At 39.1% G+C, this 18402-nt stretch overlaps 1 protein-coding gene across 6 annotated transcripts in view; it reads left to right on the top strand.

Moving 5' to 3' along the window:
- Kif9 (kinesin family member 9) overlaps positions 1–15800 on the top strand; it is a 66583-nt gene extending 50783 nt beyond the window's left edge. For 5 of the 6 annotated variants that reach the window (XM_048794925.1, XM_048794924.1, XM_048794927.1 and 2 more), the window contains one exon: positions 13779–15800. In XM_048794925.1, the coding sequence (XP_048650882.1) occupies positions 13779–13982 (204 nt within the window). In that variant the 3' untranslated portion in view covers positions 13983–15800. Of the gene's footprint in view, positions 1–7029; positions 7328–13778 lie in introns of those variants that run through there. The other variant, XM_015489345.2, reaches the window with a different exon arrangement.
- Positions 15801–18402: the final 2602 nt, after the last annotated feature.

Raw genomic sequence — 18402 nt, forward strand, 5'->3', positions numbered from 1 at the left:
TTTTTTGTTCAGACACAGTGTCTTACCAAGTTGCTGAGATTGGCCTTGAGCTTGCCGAGTCTGGTCTCAGCCTCTAAGTGACTGGGATTACAGGCATGTGCCACCGCGGCCAGCCTCAAAAGGTTTAAAAGGTTTAACCCAACTCATATTAATGAACATTTAAGAGTTTACAGTTCTTTTTTTAATTTTTTTTTTCACTTTATGGTGCTGGCAATTAAACCCAGGCCCTCTTTTTATTTTGTTTGTGATACTCTTTACTAATACAAGTATAGCTGAGCTCTTACAAATGTGGGTTTACACGTATGTATGACTATACATGAAAAGCAATTTTGTAGAAGTGAATTTCTTGGTTAAAAGGTCATTTGTATTTTTGATGGGTCTGCCAAAATGCCTGCCTAGAGTTAAACCTCTCTGTACCCTTACATCAGCCTATAGGATGCTCACAATAAATGGTATACCATTTTTGCATTGTTTTCCAATCTGAAGGGTGAAAATTTTTCTCAGTGTTGCTTTGTGTTTCTCTTACTATAAGCGAATCTCTTTTAATGTTGAAGCACCATTTTGATTTTTTTAAATATTTTTTTGCAAACTAATCACATTTTTGCTTGCTTTTCTTTTATTTATTTATTTTTTGCAATACTGGGGATTGAACTCAGGGCTTCACACATACTAGGTAAGCACTCTACCACTAAGCTACATCCCCAGCCCCTTTTGCTTGTTTTTCTATTGGTTGTAAGGTTTCTATTTATTCTTTTTTTTTAAAGCATGATAGTTGTACACAGTAGTTGGGTTTATTTTGACAATCATACCTGTATGGATTTTGATTATTGCATTCTAATTCCCATTCCCTGACCCTTCCCTCCCTTTTTTCCTCCTCCTTGTTTCCTTCCTGTACTCTACTGATCTTCCTTTAATCTTTAAGGTTTTAGAGTACTGGGGATTACACTCAGGGACACCTGACCACTAGTTGTTTAGCACCTCACTTTTGCTGAGGCTGGCTTTGAACCTGTGATCCTCCTGCCTCAGCCTCCCAAGATGTTGGGATTACAAGCTTATGCCACCATGCCAAGCTGTTTAGTTATTTTTTCTTTTTTAAAAAGAGAGAGAGAGAGAGAGAGAGAGAGAGAGAGAGAGAGAGAATTTTAATATTTATTTTTTAGTTTTTGGTGGACATCTTTTTTGTATGTGGTGCTGAGGATCGAACCCGGGCCACACGCATGCAAGGCAAGCGAGCTACCACTTGAGCCACATCCCCAGGCCCCTGTTTAGTTATTTTTGATTGGTGCTTTCTACATATACATAAAGGTGGAATTACTGTGGTATATTTATATATGTAAATAACATGTGACAGCCTCATCAAGGGTAAGAAATGAGCCTGATGAGAAGAACTCTACCCCAGGGAGGAAGCAGATGTATTTCTCCTCCAGTTTTTGAGGAACCAGCTAGGGGTCCAGCATACCCCAACCCCAATATCATGTGATGGTCCCCTCTGCACCCATCCTCTTGAGGCCCTCTTGGATTAAGGAAGACTGAAGACCAGCCCTTCTTAGGGGAATGACTTTCTTTCTCCCTGTGTTGGCCAGGGGGTTTGGGACAGTGTGTGATTTCTCAGTGATTTCCTACAGTGTTGTTCCCTCCCTCAGCTGGGAGGAGATAACCACCATACCAGGAATTCTCAATAAATTTTTATTACTTAAGCCAAAAAAAAAAAAAATAACATGATTTTTGTTAAATCCATTCTATATTTTCTCCTTTCCTGTCCCTCCTCCCTCCATATGTCTTCCTATAACTCTACTGATATTCCCTATATTGTTATGATATCTGATCCCACTCCCTCCTTCTTTTTTCCCTTATTTTACTCTAGCTTCCACATAGGAGAGAAAACATTTAACCCTTGATTTTCTGATTCTAGCTTATTTCACTTAGAATGCCATTCTTCATTTCCATCTATTTATCAGCAGATGCTATAAACTTTATTCTTTTATTTCTTAATTGTAGGAATTTGTTATATATTAGATTAATTATATTTTTTTGTATGAATTGCAACTACTTTTTTCTATTTGTTGTTTGTCTTTTGACTTTACTTTTTTGTTATTTTTTATTGATTTTATTACATTGAGCATCTTATTTGAGCTGCCATAAAAAAATATATTACACTGGGTAATTTATAAAAAAGCCAGAAATTGTTCACAGATCTTAGGCTAAGAAGCCCAAGATCAAGGGTTCAGCAGTCTAAGTGTCTGGTGAGGGCTCTCTGCTTAAAGATGGCACCTTCTAGTGTGTGGCAACTTACATGGTAGAAAGGCAAAGGTCTAACAAACTCTCTCAGGCCTCTTAAAAGGGCACTAATCCCATCCATAAGATCAGAGTCTCCATGACTTAATCCCCTCCCAAAGGCTTCACCTCTTAATACCATCACCATGGTAGTTATATTTCAACACATGAATTTTGGAGTGACACCAACATTCAGCTCATAGCACAAGTTTTGTCTTTCTTAGCTTCTGGATTTGGTAGCTTGACTAGAAAGCCTTTCCTCCAATTGAGTTCATTCTTTCCATTTAGGTGACATCTTCACTGATGACTATGAGGAGCTGAAGCCCATTCAAAGAGGATTGAGTAAATGGGGGTTGTTATATGAAGGTCCCCCAGAGCTGCAATTCTCATCCTATGTCATATACACAAATAACAGGGATCTTGTTAGGATGCAGGTTCTGATATAGTAAGTCCAGAATGGGACTTGAAATTCTGCATTTCTAATAAATTCTCAGATGATGCCCAGGATGCTAGACTAGGGCCACACTTTGAGTAGCATTCTTAGAGGGTCTGTCTTAGGATCTGCCTTTATTAGGTTGCAGATGTTCTCTTCTGTTCTTAGTTCATTGAGTATTTTTTTTTCATCATGATTGGATATTGGGGTCATATTTTTTTGCATACTGCCTTCCTTTTCTCTCCATTAGATATATTTTAGGCATTCTCATTCTGTCCTCTCTCTCTCTTAAAAATCTCTCTTGTTTCTTCTAGCTCCTCATCTCTCTATGCTGTAATTGGGTAACTTCTTTAGATTCCTGTTCCAGTTTATTAATACCCTTCTCAGCTGTGTCTAATCAGCTATGTCTAAAAATTCTATTTGATTCTCCTTCAAATATGCTTGGTCATGTGTTATAAACTCATTTCTTTTTTTTAAATTCTTTTTTTTTTTTGGGGGGGTAGTTGTAGATGGACGGAATGCCTTTATTTATTTATTTTTTATGTGGTTCTAAGGATCAAACCCAGTGCCTCACACATGCCAGGCAAGCGCTTTGCCACTGAGCTATAGCCCCAGCCCACACCTTATTTCTTGCTCTTTAAAAATAATAACTTTTTTGATATATAATACCATATATTTCACCCTCAAAATTGTACAACTCAGTAGTTTTTAGTATCTTCACAAATATGTGCAACCACAGTGAATTTCAGAACATATCATGCTCTGCTTTTTCTTAACTCATAAATGTTTCAGTGTTCATTCTTAAACAAGGACATTCTCTTAAATTATAATGATGTAATAATCAAAATCAGGAAAATAAACAGTAAAGCAATAATATTATTTAATCCAAAACCCATACTCAACTTTTTTGTGATACTGAAGGTTGAACCCAGAGCTTCACATATGTGAGGCAGACGCTCTCTATCTCTGAGTTATACCCCCAACCCTTTTATTTTGAGATAGAATCTCACTAAGTTGCCCAGGCTGGCCTCAACTTACAACCCTACTATCACAGCTTCCAAAGTAGCCAGGACTACAGATATATTTCACCACACTTGGCTATTTTTAATTTTTGACTATTCCAAAAATGTCCTTGACAACTATTCTCCCCTCTTCCTTTGGTCCAAGATCCAATCTAAGATTACATATTACATTTTGTTGCAATGTCTTCTCAAATCTAGAACAATTCCCCAGTCTTTCCTTCTATTTCATTATCTTGATATTTTTGAAAAATACAGGCCAGTGTTTGGTAAAATGTATCTCAACTTCAGTTATGTATTTTCAGCAAGTGTTAACAAAAATTATGTTTTTCTTGGTATATTGTATCAGGAGGCACATGAATTTGCTTTGTTCCATGACTTACTATTTTAGAATCTGCATCCTAATAAGACCCCTGTTATTTGGGTATATGACATAGGATATCCTGAGAATTGCAGCTCTGGGGGACCTCCATATAACAACCCCCATTTACTCAATCCTCTTTGAGCTTCAGCTCCTCATAGTCATCAGTGAAGATGTCACCTTAATGGAGAGAATGAACTGAACTGGAGGAAGGGCTTTCTACTCAAGCTACCAAATCCAGAAGCTAAGAAAGACAAAATTTGTGCTATGAGCTGAATGTTGGTGTCACTCCAAAATTCATGTATTGAAATATAACTACCATGATGATGGTATTAAGAGGTGAAGCCTTTGGGAGGGGATTAAGTCATGGTGACTAATTTTGGTCAACTGGTTGAGGTCATCCTGAATATATAAGAGGATAATATATCAATGACTTTGGAGAAAGAGCTCCAAAAATTTTATTGCTTTATGTAAAATTAACTTTCTTTAACTAGCATAAGTTATTTCAAGATCATAGAAAATATGAATAAAAACAATTTGCATGATTACCATCATGAGTTTCTCTCTTGATATCGTAGATAAATTTTGCATTTTCTTTCTTTTTTTTTTTTTTTGGTGGGGAGGGGACACTTATGTTTGTTTGTTTGTTTTGGGTACTGGGGATTTAACTGAGGCGTTCTACCACTAAGCTACATCCCCAGCTCTTTTTAAAATTTCTTTCTTTCCTTCTTTCTTTCTCGTCTTGTCTCGTCTCTTCTCTTCTCTTTTCTTTTCTTACCAGGGATTGAACTCAGGAACACTCGACCACTGAGCCACATCCCCAGCCCTATTTTGTATTTTATTTAGAGACAGGGTCTCACTGAGTTGTTTAGCGCCTCACCGTTGCTGAGGCTGGCTTTGAACTTGTGATCCTCCTGCTTCAGCCTCTCAAGTCACTGGTATTATAGGTATGAGCCACCACACCTTGCTCATTTTTTATTTTGAGGCAGGGTCTTGCTAAGTTGCTGAAGCTGGCTTTGAACTTTTGATCCTCTGCCTCAGCTTCCTGAGTTGCTGGGATTACAGGAATGCACCACCGTGCCCAGCTCAAACATTGCTCTTTTATTATTTTCTTTCAAACTTTCAAAAAAAATTTTAAATTCTAAATCATTAAATAGAGGAACCATGTGTTTCTACAGGTCAAACTTCTATTTCACTATCTCTAGGAGAACTCTTCGTATTGGCCATTTTTATATAACTGAACCAGTTATACTGCATATATATATAGTTATATAGTTATATGTATAGTTATGTAGTAAATATAGCTATATAGTAACTATATAGTTTTATAAATATAGTAACTATACTATAGTTACACTATATATAGTATATATAGTAACTATAACAGTTAAATATACATAGTAATTATAATTATACTTACTATCTATGTTTATAGTTACTATATATGACTATATTTAACTATATAACTATATATAGTTACTATAAGTAACTATAGCTACTATATATATAGTTATAGTTACTATATATAGTTATAATTACTATATAATAACTCCATATATAGTATAGTAACTCTATGTAGTGTATAGTTACACTATATATATGTGTGTGTATATATTCAACATACACACACATACACATGAGATCAGATTTTTTTCAGGATCAAAATTTGTTTCCTGTTTTACTGAGTTTCCTCCATAATTTTTTTTTTTTTTTTGTGTGTGTGTGTGTTTAAATCTTGAGTTCATTGCAAGTTCAAGGCCAGTCTCAGCACCTTAATGAGACCCTAAGCAATTTTGTGAGACTCTGTCTCAAAATAAAAAAAATCGAAAGGGATATAGCTCAGTGGTAAGATGCCCCTGGATTTATCACCAGTACCAATAAACAAACAAACACATAAATAAATAAGTCCCCAGTACCAATAAATAAGTAATAAATCATGAGTTAATGTTTTATTGCTTAAGCTCTAGGAGTCCAGAGCACATATGTCGAAATTCTGAAAGGGTTTGTTCTTGTTTCTTGCGATTAGCAAGGGAGCATCACCAGCCTAGGACATTTTAACCCCATCAAGAATCTAGCATTGTGGGTTCATTCTTCTGCCTTGTGCGGGAACTTAGGATTTGGCTCCATATTCCAAGCTGGTTTTAACATGTACTTACTAACTGCCCACTCTTTCTGTTTCAGCTCATTTTTCCCACCTGCTTTCTAAAAGCAGAGCAATGCAATAAAAGAGTAGAATATGTGAACATTTATGTGATTGCAGTTATAGAGGGAAGGCCTTTCAGAGTTCCTTGACATTGACTCCTCTAGAGACAGAATCCTCTTTTCCTTTTGAACCATTCTGTTAAAAAAAAATTTCAAATAGGTCCCTGAAACTTTGTATCAGGGATTGAACTCAGGGGCACTCAACCACTGAGCCACATCCCCAGCCCTATTTTGTATTTTATTTAGAGACGGGCTTTCACTGAGTTTGTTTAGCAAGCCTTGCCATTGCTGAGGCTGGTTTTGAACTCTTGATTCTCCTACCTCAGCCTCCCAAGCCGCTGGGATTATAGGCATGCACCACCGCACCCAGCACCTGCAGATCATTTTTTTTTTTTTTTTTTTTTTAGTTGTAGTTGGACACAACACCTTTATTTCACTTATTTTTGTATGTGGTACTGAGGATCGAACCCAGGGTCTCGCACGTGCAAGGCGAGCGCTCTACCTCTGAGCCACAACCCTAGCCCTCCTGCAGATCATTTTAATGCAATTTTACATATTTTCTTTAGAATGAAAGTGTTTGAATGAATTTCTCATAAAATTGGTGCTATTCATAGGGAATCCTTATCCAGAAACAGTGAAGTTTGCAGGAAGAATGATGAGGTGAATATGAGTGACATAGTTTTAGAATCCCTGTTAAGTCCACACCTCCTGATTTCCTGTTTTCTTTTTTCTTTGTCCAGCATAATTACTTGAAAACCATAATGGGCCTCCAGCAGACACATAAAAAGTAGTCTTGTTGCCAGTAGCTTGAAGTTCCTTCAATTCCAACCTGCTTTAGTGGAGCTGCAAAACCATCTTCTGAGAGCTTCAACCACTTTGCTCCAAGTCTGTGACCCACCACAGAGAACACATAATGGCCTGCCTACTAGGAAGGGTATCGTCCAAAGGACAACCTGCTCAGCTCCACAGAACCCTTTGGGTTTTAATTTACTGTCTTATATGCAGGAACAGGATAAAATTACTTTCTAGTTTGGACTTCTAATATTCATTGAAGAAATTTGTTTTATTTCCTGTGTGAAAGGATATCTTCCCTCTGTACAGGTGGGCTTGGAACTGAGTGTACAGTAGGAAAGCAAAAACATAGCTCAGCCAGTTTCCTCCTAGTGGGATTTATCCCTCTGGTTAGCCCCTTTCCTTTACTGGATGGAGATCCTGGGGCAAGCTTGGCCTTGGTCTCATAGTTCCCTTAGACCATAAGTTCTATAAGGGCATCCTTTCTATGTTGTTGAGCCAGTAGATGCAGGGGGAGACCCTCCTTCCTTGGCAACCAGGAGAGAACCTGTTCTAGCCAGTGGTCCCAGGAAGGAATGAGGCAGATCTTGGTCCATGTGACTGTAAGTGAGTGAACAGCTTCTGGGAGACATGCCCTTGGTGTTACCAGCACATGTGTGGGCTAGGTGTCAAGGTCTCTCTCTGTCCCCCTGTGACCCAGATAAATACAAGTAAAAGTGGCCAGGATTCCCTGGAGAGAAACAGGGGTCATCACACTGGCCGGGCTGAATAGGAAAGAAAAGACATTACTGTCCAGTCCAGTTCTCAGGTATGGCTGGTGCCCCTCATTATATTTCCAAAGAGTGCTTTGCTCAGAGGAAAAATTGAGACTCAGGGAGTCTCAGAGCTTCCAGGATGGCTGATGCACCTCTGGGCTGGGAAATTCTCAATGGAATAAGAAGTTTTAGTTTCTTGGAATCTTTCCTCTTACATCCACTTCTGTTCTTGTGGCTCAAGGGCTCAGCATTGAGTATACTCTGTGAGTGCTTCCTGAATACCCCTTGGTGCTGCTATGACTGGGGCCAACAATGGGAGAGGAGGATCTGGTCACCTGTGAGGACATGAGAGATAATGTCTGGTGGGTGGTATCTGGCTCTAGGGCCACTTTTTATGAGGAAAGAAGGAATGAACCGAGTCTTCTTACCTGAAAAAGAGAAATGTGACAGCATCCTAGGGGGTGTGCCAGGTAGAAGGGAAGCAAGGGGATTTGATTTGTGTGGTCCCCAAATGTAGAATGGAGGCATAGGAGCAGACATTTCACCAAAAGGTAGAAATGGCTGAAAGGCAGATTGTCATCTCAAGAAGAGGCTTAAAGTGACAGCAGTCCTGGCATGAAGTGAAAGCCCACAGTAGTGGGCTATCTGGCAAGGAGGCTGTTTGTGGTGGGAGGTTCAGCTGAATGGCATCTACCGTCTGACCCTACCATTCTGCTCTTCAGTCCACCCAGCAATGGATGTGGGTTTTGTTAAAGAGAAAGCAGAAAGTCTTTCTTTGAGATCCCTGCACTCTTTCCCACTCACTTTCTCTTTCACTGAAGGATAATGAGTCCTGAAAAAGGTTTCAGAGATTCTGGGCAGAGGATTCTAATTCCTTCCCTTCCTGGCTGTCCTTACCATTACAAGGACTTGTTTGGGGTTTCTAGATCTTTGGGGGCTTCTCAGGAAATGGGACACAGTAAAAAGGGGATATATCTTGTTGGGGCCATGGGAAGCAGATGTTTGTGGTATTTCTGATCTCTCTTCCCTTCACTTCCCATAAGTGGATGGAATGGCCTGGTCCTGCTAGACCTCCTGTCCACCAGAACCCTTGGACAGCCATCCCTGAAGTTCTTTGGCCAGGTCAGTTTGGGTCTTTGCAATGGCAGTTGATCCTGGATGGTGAAACATTTGTTTCTAATTCTTTTGTTTATCACATAGGCCTCTTTGGTCAGTACTGGCACAACTGAAGCAAATAATCATCAGGGCAGGCACAGTCATAGGAATAAAATTGATGGTACCCAGTAGATTACCATCCTAAAAACTCTCTAGAGAAGCCAGTGCTTACAATATGACAAGAAGGTGGGGGGCATTATGTGAATGAAATGGGCCTGTCACATGGGCATATCATTCCAGAAAATAGTTCCTCCTAAGTTCATATGACCATCCAAATCAACTGTGATTTCCAGTTCTATCAATGAGATACCTGAGATAACTTGAACATATTTCTTCTGCAAACAGAGAGGCTGGCTAAAATATAACATTTTTTTGAAATGCAAAATTAATTTTGTAGTAAAGAAGGAACTGCCAGGAGCCGGAAAAAGGAAACTGAAAACTAAAATGGTAAGGACTGGGATAAAGTGTGTGAATGGATTGTTGGGACTTGAGAATTAATGTCCAAGCAAGTATGAGAAATAAGACATTGATCCATGCCAGATAGGAAGTTGGAAATCAGACTCCCTGCATAAAGATGGTACCCTAAAGATTTCATCCTTATGAAGAGTTAAGCTATAAAAAGTTCCCTCACTGGTACAGAGAAAAAGGAATTTTTACAGAAATGCAAGGGAACAAGTTCCGTGAGAGTATGCAACCATGATTTGAGATTCAAACTTACATTGTGTGGGCCACAAACCACCAGGCTGAGAAATTAGCATGAAAATTATCCCCAGGCTAGGGATAACCCTGAAATACTTAGAAGAAGCAAATTAAAAAATCTACTGTATATGCCCTTTCCTGAGCCATTCCAACAGAAAAAGCTCTAGCTTCACTGTGGCATGGTGGTACACACCTGTAATCCCAGATACTTAGGAGGTTGAAGCAGAAAGATAACAACTTCCAGGTAAGCCTGGGATACTTGAAATAAAATTGGGCTTCTGGTATAGCTTAGTGGTAGAGTGCTTGGCTAGTATGCACAAAGCCCTGGGTCCAATCCCAGGAGTGAGGAATGAACATATGTGTATAAAAGCTTCAAAGAATAAACACACAGAGAAACAAACTACCATGTTGGAGGCACACTGAAAGTAGTGTCAGTCTTCATGTAAATTACTGGGAAAGATAATATATGTATGTATTAGATGTTTTAAATAAAGTAAAAAGAAAAAAGGCTAAAAAAATTCTGATTTTTTTTTTAAAAAGCAGAAATACTAAGAATGAAAAAATGGCCTATAAATTAAAATGACAAACTAGAAATAGTAAAAGAGAGAATTAGTATCCTGGAAGTTAGATATGAGGAAATTGCTGAGAAAGCAGCATAGTGGGACAGAGTAGTGGAAAATTGAAAGTGTGGATAAGAGATATAGGTGGACAGAGGGAGAAGATCCAGTATATAGTGGCAATAGACCACTCAGTGATCTCATCCAGTCTTATGGCTTTAAACATCTCTATTCCAACTCTAAATTTTATATATCTGGTCTAGACCACACTCCTAAACTCCAAATTTATATAGCCAACTGCTAACTTGATATTCCCACTTGAATGTGTAATGGACATCTGTCGCAACCCCTCGCCGGCAAGGGAAAACACGACACAGGATTCTTCTTTCAGCAGTTTATTCAGGCCTTGAGTCATGTATCATCTTCTAGCGCCCGCGCCCGCCACGCCCAAGCACAGCTTAATAAAGCCCCCCCCCCGCATCCCAATCCCAAGCCGCCACGTGGATCTCTCTCATAGGGTGGTAAGGGATTGCGCGCCAACTCTCCATAAAAGGAGTTGTTTATCACAGGCCACAGTGGAAGCCGGCGCCATCTTCTAATGGCGGCCACGGTCTATAAGAATGGCTTACCACAGACATCTACAAATCAGTGTGTCCAAACATGCATGGATGCCTGGGGTGTGGCTCAATGGTACTTTTTTAGAGTGGTACATTCTAGAGTACTTTTCTAGAATGCACAAGGTCTTGGATTTGATCCCTAGCACTGCAATAAATAATCCAGAATGCATAATTGTCCCCCTAAACATATTCTACCCATAAAACCCTTATCTCAGGTCAGTTACTTAGGCTAAAATCATAAATTTTGTACTTCACTTCCCTCTTTCTCTCACACTCCACATTGAATGTGTCAAGAAATTCAACAGACTTCACCTTGTTGCTACATTCAAAAGCTAACCACTTACCACTTCTGACCTACCTGATCTAGGCCTTTATCATCTCTTGCATCAGTTTCCTGTCTTCCAGCTTCCAGAGCAGCAGCCTGGTTGATCCTTTTGAAATATGTTAGATCACATCACACTTCTCAAACTTTTAATGACTCCCAATTTTAAAAAATTATTTTTTTAGTTATAGTTGGACACAATACCTTTTATTTATTTATTTTTATGTGGTGCTGAGGATTGAACCCAGGGCCTTGCACGTGCTAGATGTACCACTGAGCCACAACCCAGCCCCATGGCTCCCTATTTCTGTCATGGTAAAAGCCATGTTCTTTTTTTTTAAAAGTATATTTTTTAGGCGGTGCTGAGGATCGAACTCAGGGCCTCACCCATGCTAGGCAAGCGCTCTACAGCTGAGCCACAACCCCAACCCCCACCCCCAGCCATGTTCTTAAAATAGCTCACAAAGCCCTACATTATCTTGCCTGCTATGACTCTCTGCCATCATCTTTTCTACTCTCCATCTTGCTCACTTTATTCCAGTCACATTGGCCTCCTCTCTGTTCCTCAGACTGCCAGGTAGCTTCTGCCTCAAAGCCTTTGCAATAGCTATTCTCTCTTCCTGAAACATTCTACCTCCAGATATCCATGTGACGCAGTGTCTCACTTCAAGTGTTTGCCTACATGTCACCTTTTGTAGCAGATGCGATCATGCCTTGACCACAATCCCTTACATTTGCCATGTCTGCTAAAGGTTTCCTACTGAAAGCATCTACAATTTTCTATAAGAAGGTTTTCTAAACATGAGTGCTCACTTGCTTCAGGGTAGGCCCAAATATCAGGAAGTTAACACGGTTAGGAGCACCCTTCAACTACTAACCCTTGCTTAGGAGTCAATGGAGGAGTCCCCCTACCTCTATCCCCTTGGGTGGGCCAACTCTGAGGCATTTCTCCAGTATTTCCCAGGACTTTACAGTATAAATCCAAACTCACACACAAATAGAGCCAAAGGAAAAAAAATAGTTGATATATTGTTAGTAGGATTGTCAAGGAAATAACATCTTAAAATACTTAAAAATAGTCATTTTAAAATGTTAAATATCATTAATAATATATTTCATAATCATACAATGGAAAGGATAAGGTTGACAGAGTATGGCACCCAAGGTTTCTTTCTAAAGGTCTGATGTTCAAGATGACATGAATTCTGGAGAGATTTCCCTCTGTTCTACTATCTAAAACTCTCGAGATATTAAGGTGGGACATGAATTCTGGAGAGCCCCTCTCTGTTCCACTGTCTTTAATCTAAAGGGCTCAGATAACTCTGTTGCTATTTCTTCCATCATCAAATGGAGGTTCCAACCCACCAGCTGGACCTAGAGAGTATTACTGTGAACTTGACTTGTAGTCATTGTACCATAATTTTCTGAAGCATTACAAAATTGGGGTAGAGCATGGGCTTTGGGACAAAGACATTGGAGTTTAGATAGGGACTCTATATCTTACATGGGACCTTGGGTGAGTTGTCCAAATTCTCTGCCTAATTTCTGATAAAAGAATCATGGGGCTGGGCAATGGTGGTGCACACCTGGGATCCTAGCAGCTTGGGGGTTGTGGCTCAGTGGTAGAGCGCTTGCCTAGCATGGGCGAGGTCTTGGGTTTGATCCCCAGCACCACATAAAATAAATTAATTAAAGATATTTTAAAACAGTCTTAGCAGCTCGGGAGGCTGAGGCAGGAGGATAGAGAGTTCAAAGCCAGCCTCAGCAAAAGTGAGGTGCTAAGCAACTCAGTAAGACCCTGTCTCTAAATATAATACAAAATAGGGACTGGGGATATGGCTTAATGATTGAGTGCCCTGAGTTCAATCCTTGGTACCCGCCCCCCCCCCCAAAAAAAAGCATGGGGCTCTGTGAAGTGAAGGAATTAATTTACATCAAATTCATAGTGGGTCTCCTCAACCAACTGTAATAGCCATGACAGTAACAATAACAAAATGCGAATGAGGGCTGGGGCTGGGGCTCCAGCGGTAGAGTGCTCACCTAGCATGTGTGAGGCCCTGGGTTCAATCCTCAGCACCACATGAAAATAAATAAATAAAATAAAGGTATAAAAAAAGAAAAGAAAATGTGAATGTGCCCAGCATTAATGTCAGATAGGTGGTGAGCTCAAATGCATACAACACACATCACCTAAATCAATATTCAGCTTCAATTTCCACCTCACCAAATGGATTTGGGACCTGGAAAGGCAGCATTTGGGCTGACCTTATCTCTTTCCAATTAATGCTCACTGTGATGACTCTTTAGGACCAAAAGGTAACTTTAATAGAGTGAAGTAGCTGTTAAAAATGTGCTCAGTGCTATCCTGGACAGTGTTAATAGTTGTCCTGGATCAGGGAAGCAATAGTTCACTTTTCTGGTTACACTTAGAATGTCCTAACAGGGTGTGGAGGCAATGTGGACACATACTCCAGGGGAAGGTGATCCTGCAGCACAGGAGGCTCTGAAAACTGTCTAGCAAGGAATATTCACAGAAACTAGGGACATTCGATCTGAGATGAAAAATCCAAAGGGTTTTTTTTGTCATTTCAGGAGGAAAAAATGGGAGTTTTCCAACCCTGGAATAGATGGTCTTGCAGCAAACTGGGCTCCCAGATTCTGGAGGATGCAACTTGTGTCTTGGCAGCCCCAGTCAAAGCTCATGAAAGAGGAACTCTCAAACCAGGAGGAAAGGGCTTGAATGCCTCTATGTTCCTTCAAAATCTAAATTTTGTGATTCTGTATATGTGTTTCTAAAGTCTGACATAAAACCAGGATCTACTAAACTATTGAGGGACATTAGCGAGAGGGATATTATGGTGCTTAGTTGTTTGCTATTCTTTCAATCTTTTCATCTGAACTTTGTGACCATCTGTTTGGCCATTCTAATATTAGTAAAGATGTCTAATTAGCCATAATAGGGTTCATGGTCTCCAGCCAATGCCACTCTCCTAAAAAAGTACCGGTGGCAAGAGAAGGGTTAAGATGTTCAGCCATCCTGTGATCCTGGGCATTTGGGCTTCTAGATCAATTCCCTCTCCCCATCACTCACCTATACACATACATATAATTAAAAAAGAATTCAAGGGCATGTTCTTACACCAAACCTTATCTGAAGATTGGACTCTGAATACAGAAAAAAAAAAAAAAAACGTGTTGTGTATATGCACAAGAAAAAAAAAAAGCAAAGAAAAAGGGAAGGAGACCCATGCTTTGCGTATAACTCCCATGCTGTGATTTCCCCCTGTGCACACTAATTTGTATACCTTTTTCCATATTTTAAAAAAAGGTGCATTTTTGAGCTCTGACAGCTGTTCTTAACCCTGGTATACATATCATAATCATGCAAGTTGCTTTTGTAAGATCCTCATGCCTCAGCCACATCCTAGACCAATTAAACCTGGGACCTGGGCATCAATGTTTTTTAGAGCTTCCCTAGTGGTCTAATGGGCAGACTGAACTGAGATCCCCTGGTAGAAGAAGACCTAGACATTTGTTTGTTTCATGAATTAATATGATTATGCTAATTAATCTTAAATACACATCACATTTCTCTCAGAAACAAGCACAGAAATTTCTCTACTGATAAATGTTCAATTCACAAACTTCCATAGTTTGATTATGAAACTCTGAATATTCCTTGTTGATAACTGAGCACTTGAATGCTTTACACACTCCATAGTTGATTCTTTCAGTCAAGACTGAGAGACATTGTTATAAGTGTTCAATAAACATTTAGAAGAATGGGTGTAGGTGATTGGATGTGGCACAGTGGGAGTTCTTTATTTAAAAGGTTCATGGACCTTTATTTTTTATTTTTCTTTTAATATTTTATTAGCTATAGATGCAACCCCAGCACAGTGGGGATTCTTTTTTTTTTCTTTAGTTGTAGATGGACACAATACCTTTATTTTATTTATTTATTTTTATGTGGTACTGAGGATCGAACCCCATGCCTCACATATGCTAGGAAAGTACTCTACCTGAGCTACAACCCCAGTACCAGTTGGGGTTCTTAACCTAGGTAATATTGACATTTTAAGTCACTTAATTGTTGTTGGGGCTGTCCAGTATAATGTAGGACACTTAACAGTTCTTCTGACCTTTATCTCAAAGATGCCAGTAACATCCCCCATTATGATACCCTAACAATGTCTCCAGACATTTTTATATGTCCCCTGGGGGCTATAAGTGCCCCATGGTTGAGAACCCCTTGAGTAGATTAATGAATGGGTACACAGATGAATGCATGCATGCATGCATGCATGGATAGATACATGGATGGGTGAATGAAAGGGTAGATGGATGAATGATCAGGACTCATAAACCTAAATGCATGTCTTTGTTTTTGAAGGTTTGACTCCGAAAACATTCTTTCCTCTTTGTCCATAAAGTACCATAGGAAAGCAAATATTTGGCACATCAAGTAATTGGAAGAATACCAAAGGACTGAATTTGAAGTTTCAGACATTGATATCATTTGCCAATGTAAAACTAAATTCTAAAGCTGATCCAGGAAAAGACTTGTTAAATATAGCTGACCTAAAATAAAACTGTTTGTGAGGGAAAAGTGAACATGGTAAACTGTTCTGTCTAAAAATTAACAAATAAAATCTTTATCACAACACCAAGATATAATAAAATTATGACCTGAGATAATGAATTTTTTTAAGTGGTAGGGATCAAATCCAGGATCTTGTGCATGCTAGGTAAGTGCTCTCTATCACTGAGCTCACTCCCAGCCCTTTTTTTATTTTGAAATAGGGTCTCATTAAACTGTCCAGTCTGACCTCAGTATTCTCAGTAGATAGAGTTATAGGCATGCACTGAGGCTAGCACAAAACTAGACTTCAGGGCTAGGGATGTGGCTCAAGCGGTAGCGCGCTCTCGCCTGGCATGCGTGCGGCCCGGGTTCGATCCTCAGCACCACATACAAAGGTGTTGTGTCTGCCGAAAACTAAAAGATAAATATTTAAAAAAAAATTCTCTCTCTCTCTCTCTCCTCTCTCTTAAAAAAAAAAAACAAACGACTTCATAGAGATAAAGGATACAAAGTAAAATTTGTGTTGACAAAATCTATAATTAGTTACTTTTTTAAAAAAACATTTTTTTTTCTTTCCTTTTTTGGTACTGATAGAACCCAGGACCTTGGACCTGCTAGGTAAGCACTCTACCACCAAGCTACATCCTCAACCTAAGATTCCAATATTTAAATATCTAAAAATTGCTAATAAAAATAACTTCAAGGGGCTGGGGTTGTGGCTCAGTGGTAGAGCACTCACCTAGCATGTGCGAGGCCCTGGGTTCGATCCTCAGTACCACACAAAAATAAAGATATTGTGTCCAAATACAACTAAAAAATAAATATTTTTAAAAAAATAACTTCAATAAAATCATTTTAAAATATTATTTTTAAATATTTCTTTCTTTTTATCCCCCCCACCCACCATATTGGAGATTGAACCCACTGGTGTTTTACCACTGAGCTACATCCCAGCCATTTTTTTTCTTTTTTAATATATTGAAGTTGTAGATGGTCACAATAACTTTATTTATCTTTATGTGGATAGAACCCAGGGCCTCACACATGCTAGGTGAGTGCTCTACCACTGAGCCACAACCTCAGCTCCATCCCAGCCATTTTTATTTTGAAGCAGGATCTCCCTAAGTTGCTTAGGACCTCACTTACTTGCTTAGGCTGGCTTGGAACTTGTAATCCTCCTGCCTCAGCCTCCATAATCACTGGGATTATAGGCATGGAGTATGTCACTGAGCCCTACAAAATACATTTTATTTTTTATTTATTTTTTAAATAATTTTTTTTTTTTTTAGTTCTAGTTGGCCACCTTTATTTATTTATCTTTATGTGGTGCTGAGGATCGAATGTACCTTGCCCATGCTAGGTGAGCACTCTACCACTGAACCACAACCCCAGCCCACTAAATACATTTTAAATGAACATTTAAAATGTGTGGAAAATTTATGGAGGGATTAAACAAGTTTAATAAAGCCTGCTCAAGAAAATAATTTCTTGATTAAATTTATCATTGTTGCCTGGCACCGTGGCAAATAATCCAAACAACACAGGAGGCTGAGGCAGTTGTTAGCAATTTATCTAGAGTAATTTAGCAAGACCCTGTCAAAAAAAAAAAAAAAAAAAGCTGAGGAGGACTCATGGTTAGGTATTCCTGGGTTCAATCCTTGGTACAACAACAACAAAAAATTATCATTGTTGGACGTGGGGAGTATAGCTCAGGTGTAGAGTGCTTGCCTACCATGAGATGCCCTGGCATCCATTCCCAACACCATACAGACAATTTTCATAGTTCATATGAGCTGATTAAAATATTTTTATGGCTGGTAAAATACTAAAAATAACAATGGAATCAAAAGACAAAGTTTCTCTAGGTAAAATATAGCTACTTTCTAGATATATGTGGGCCCTATGTTCAGAAATAGCTGACTTTTTTTGTGGGTCGCTATTTTTCCAGTTGCTTAGGCTTTTCTTTTTTAACAAAAATACAGCTTACTTTAAATATAAAGATTTGCCAAGCACATGGCCCACGCCTGTAATCCCAGCAACTCTGAGGTAGTAGGATTGAAAGTTCAAGGCCTGTCTCAGCAATTTGGTGAGACCATGTCTCAAAAAAGGGACGAGGGTGTCTGGGTTCAATTCTTAATACTACTAGAATAAAATAAAGATATTTACAGAAGAAAAGTTTGCCCAACTGTACAGAAAAATTGTGAAAGACTTTGAAATAGAACAAAAGATTGGAGATTGGAAGTCTTTTTTTTTTTTTTTAAATCCCAGTGCTCAGGGTGGAACCCAGGTCCTTCTGCAAGGGCTTTATCCCTGAAGCCTGGGTGGTATATAACAGATCCTTCCCAGCAGGATTGAGCTAAATTACAGCCCAGGAAACTATAGATAATAGGTAGAAATGCAAATGTCCTTGTCAGTAGACATGCAAATTATGTTTTTCCATCCATCACTCCTGATAAAAAACATTTGTGGGGCTGGGGATGTAGCTCAAGCAGTAACTGTGCTTGCTTGGCATGTGTGGGGTGCTGGGTTCAATCCTCAGCACCACATAAAAATAAAATAAAGATGTTGTGTCCACCAAAAACTGAAAAATAAATATTAAAAAATTCTTTCTCTCTTAAAAAAAACACAACAACA

The sequence above is a fragment of the Marmota marmota genome, unplaced genomic scaffold (assembly GCF_001458135.2).
Source record: "Marmota marmota marmota unplaced genomic scaffold, marMar, whole genome shotgun sequence".
In the NCBI taxonomy this organism is placed as follows: domain Eukaryota; kingdom Metazoa; phylum Chordata; class Mammalia; order Rodentia; family Sciuridae; genus Marmota; species Marmota marmota.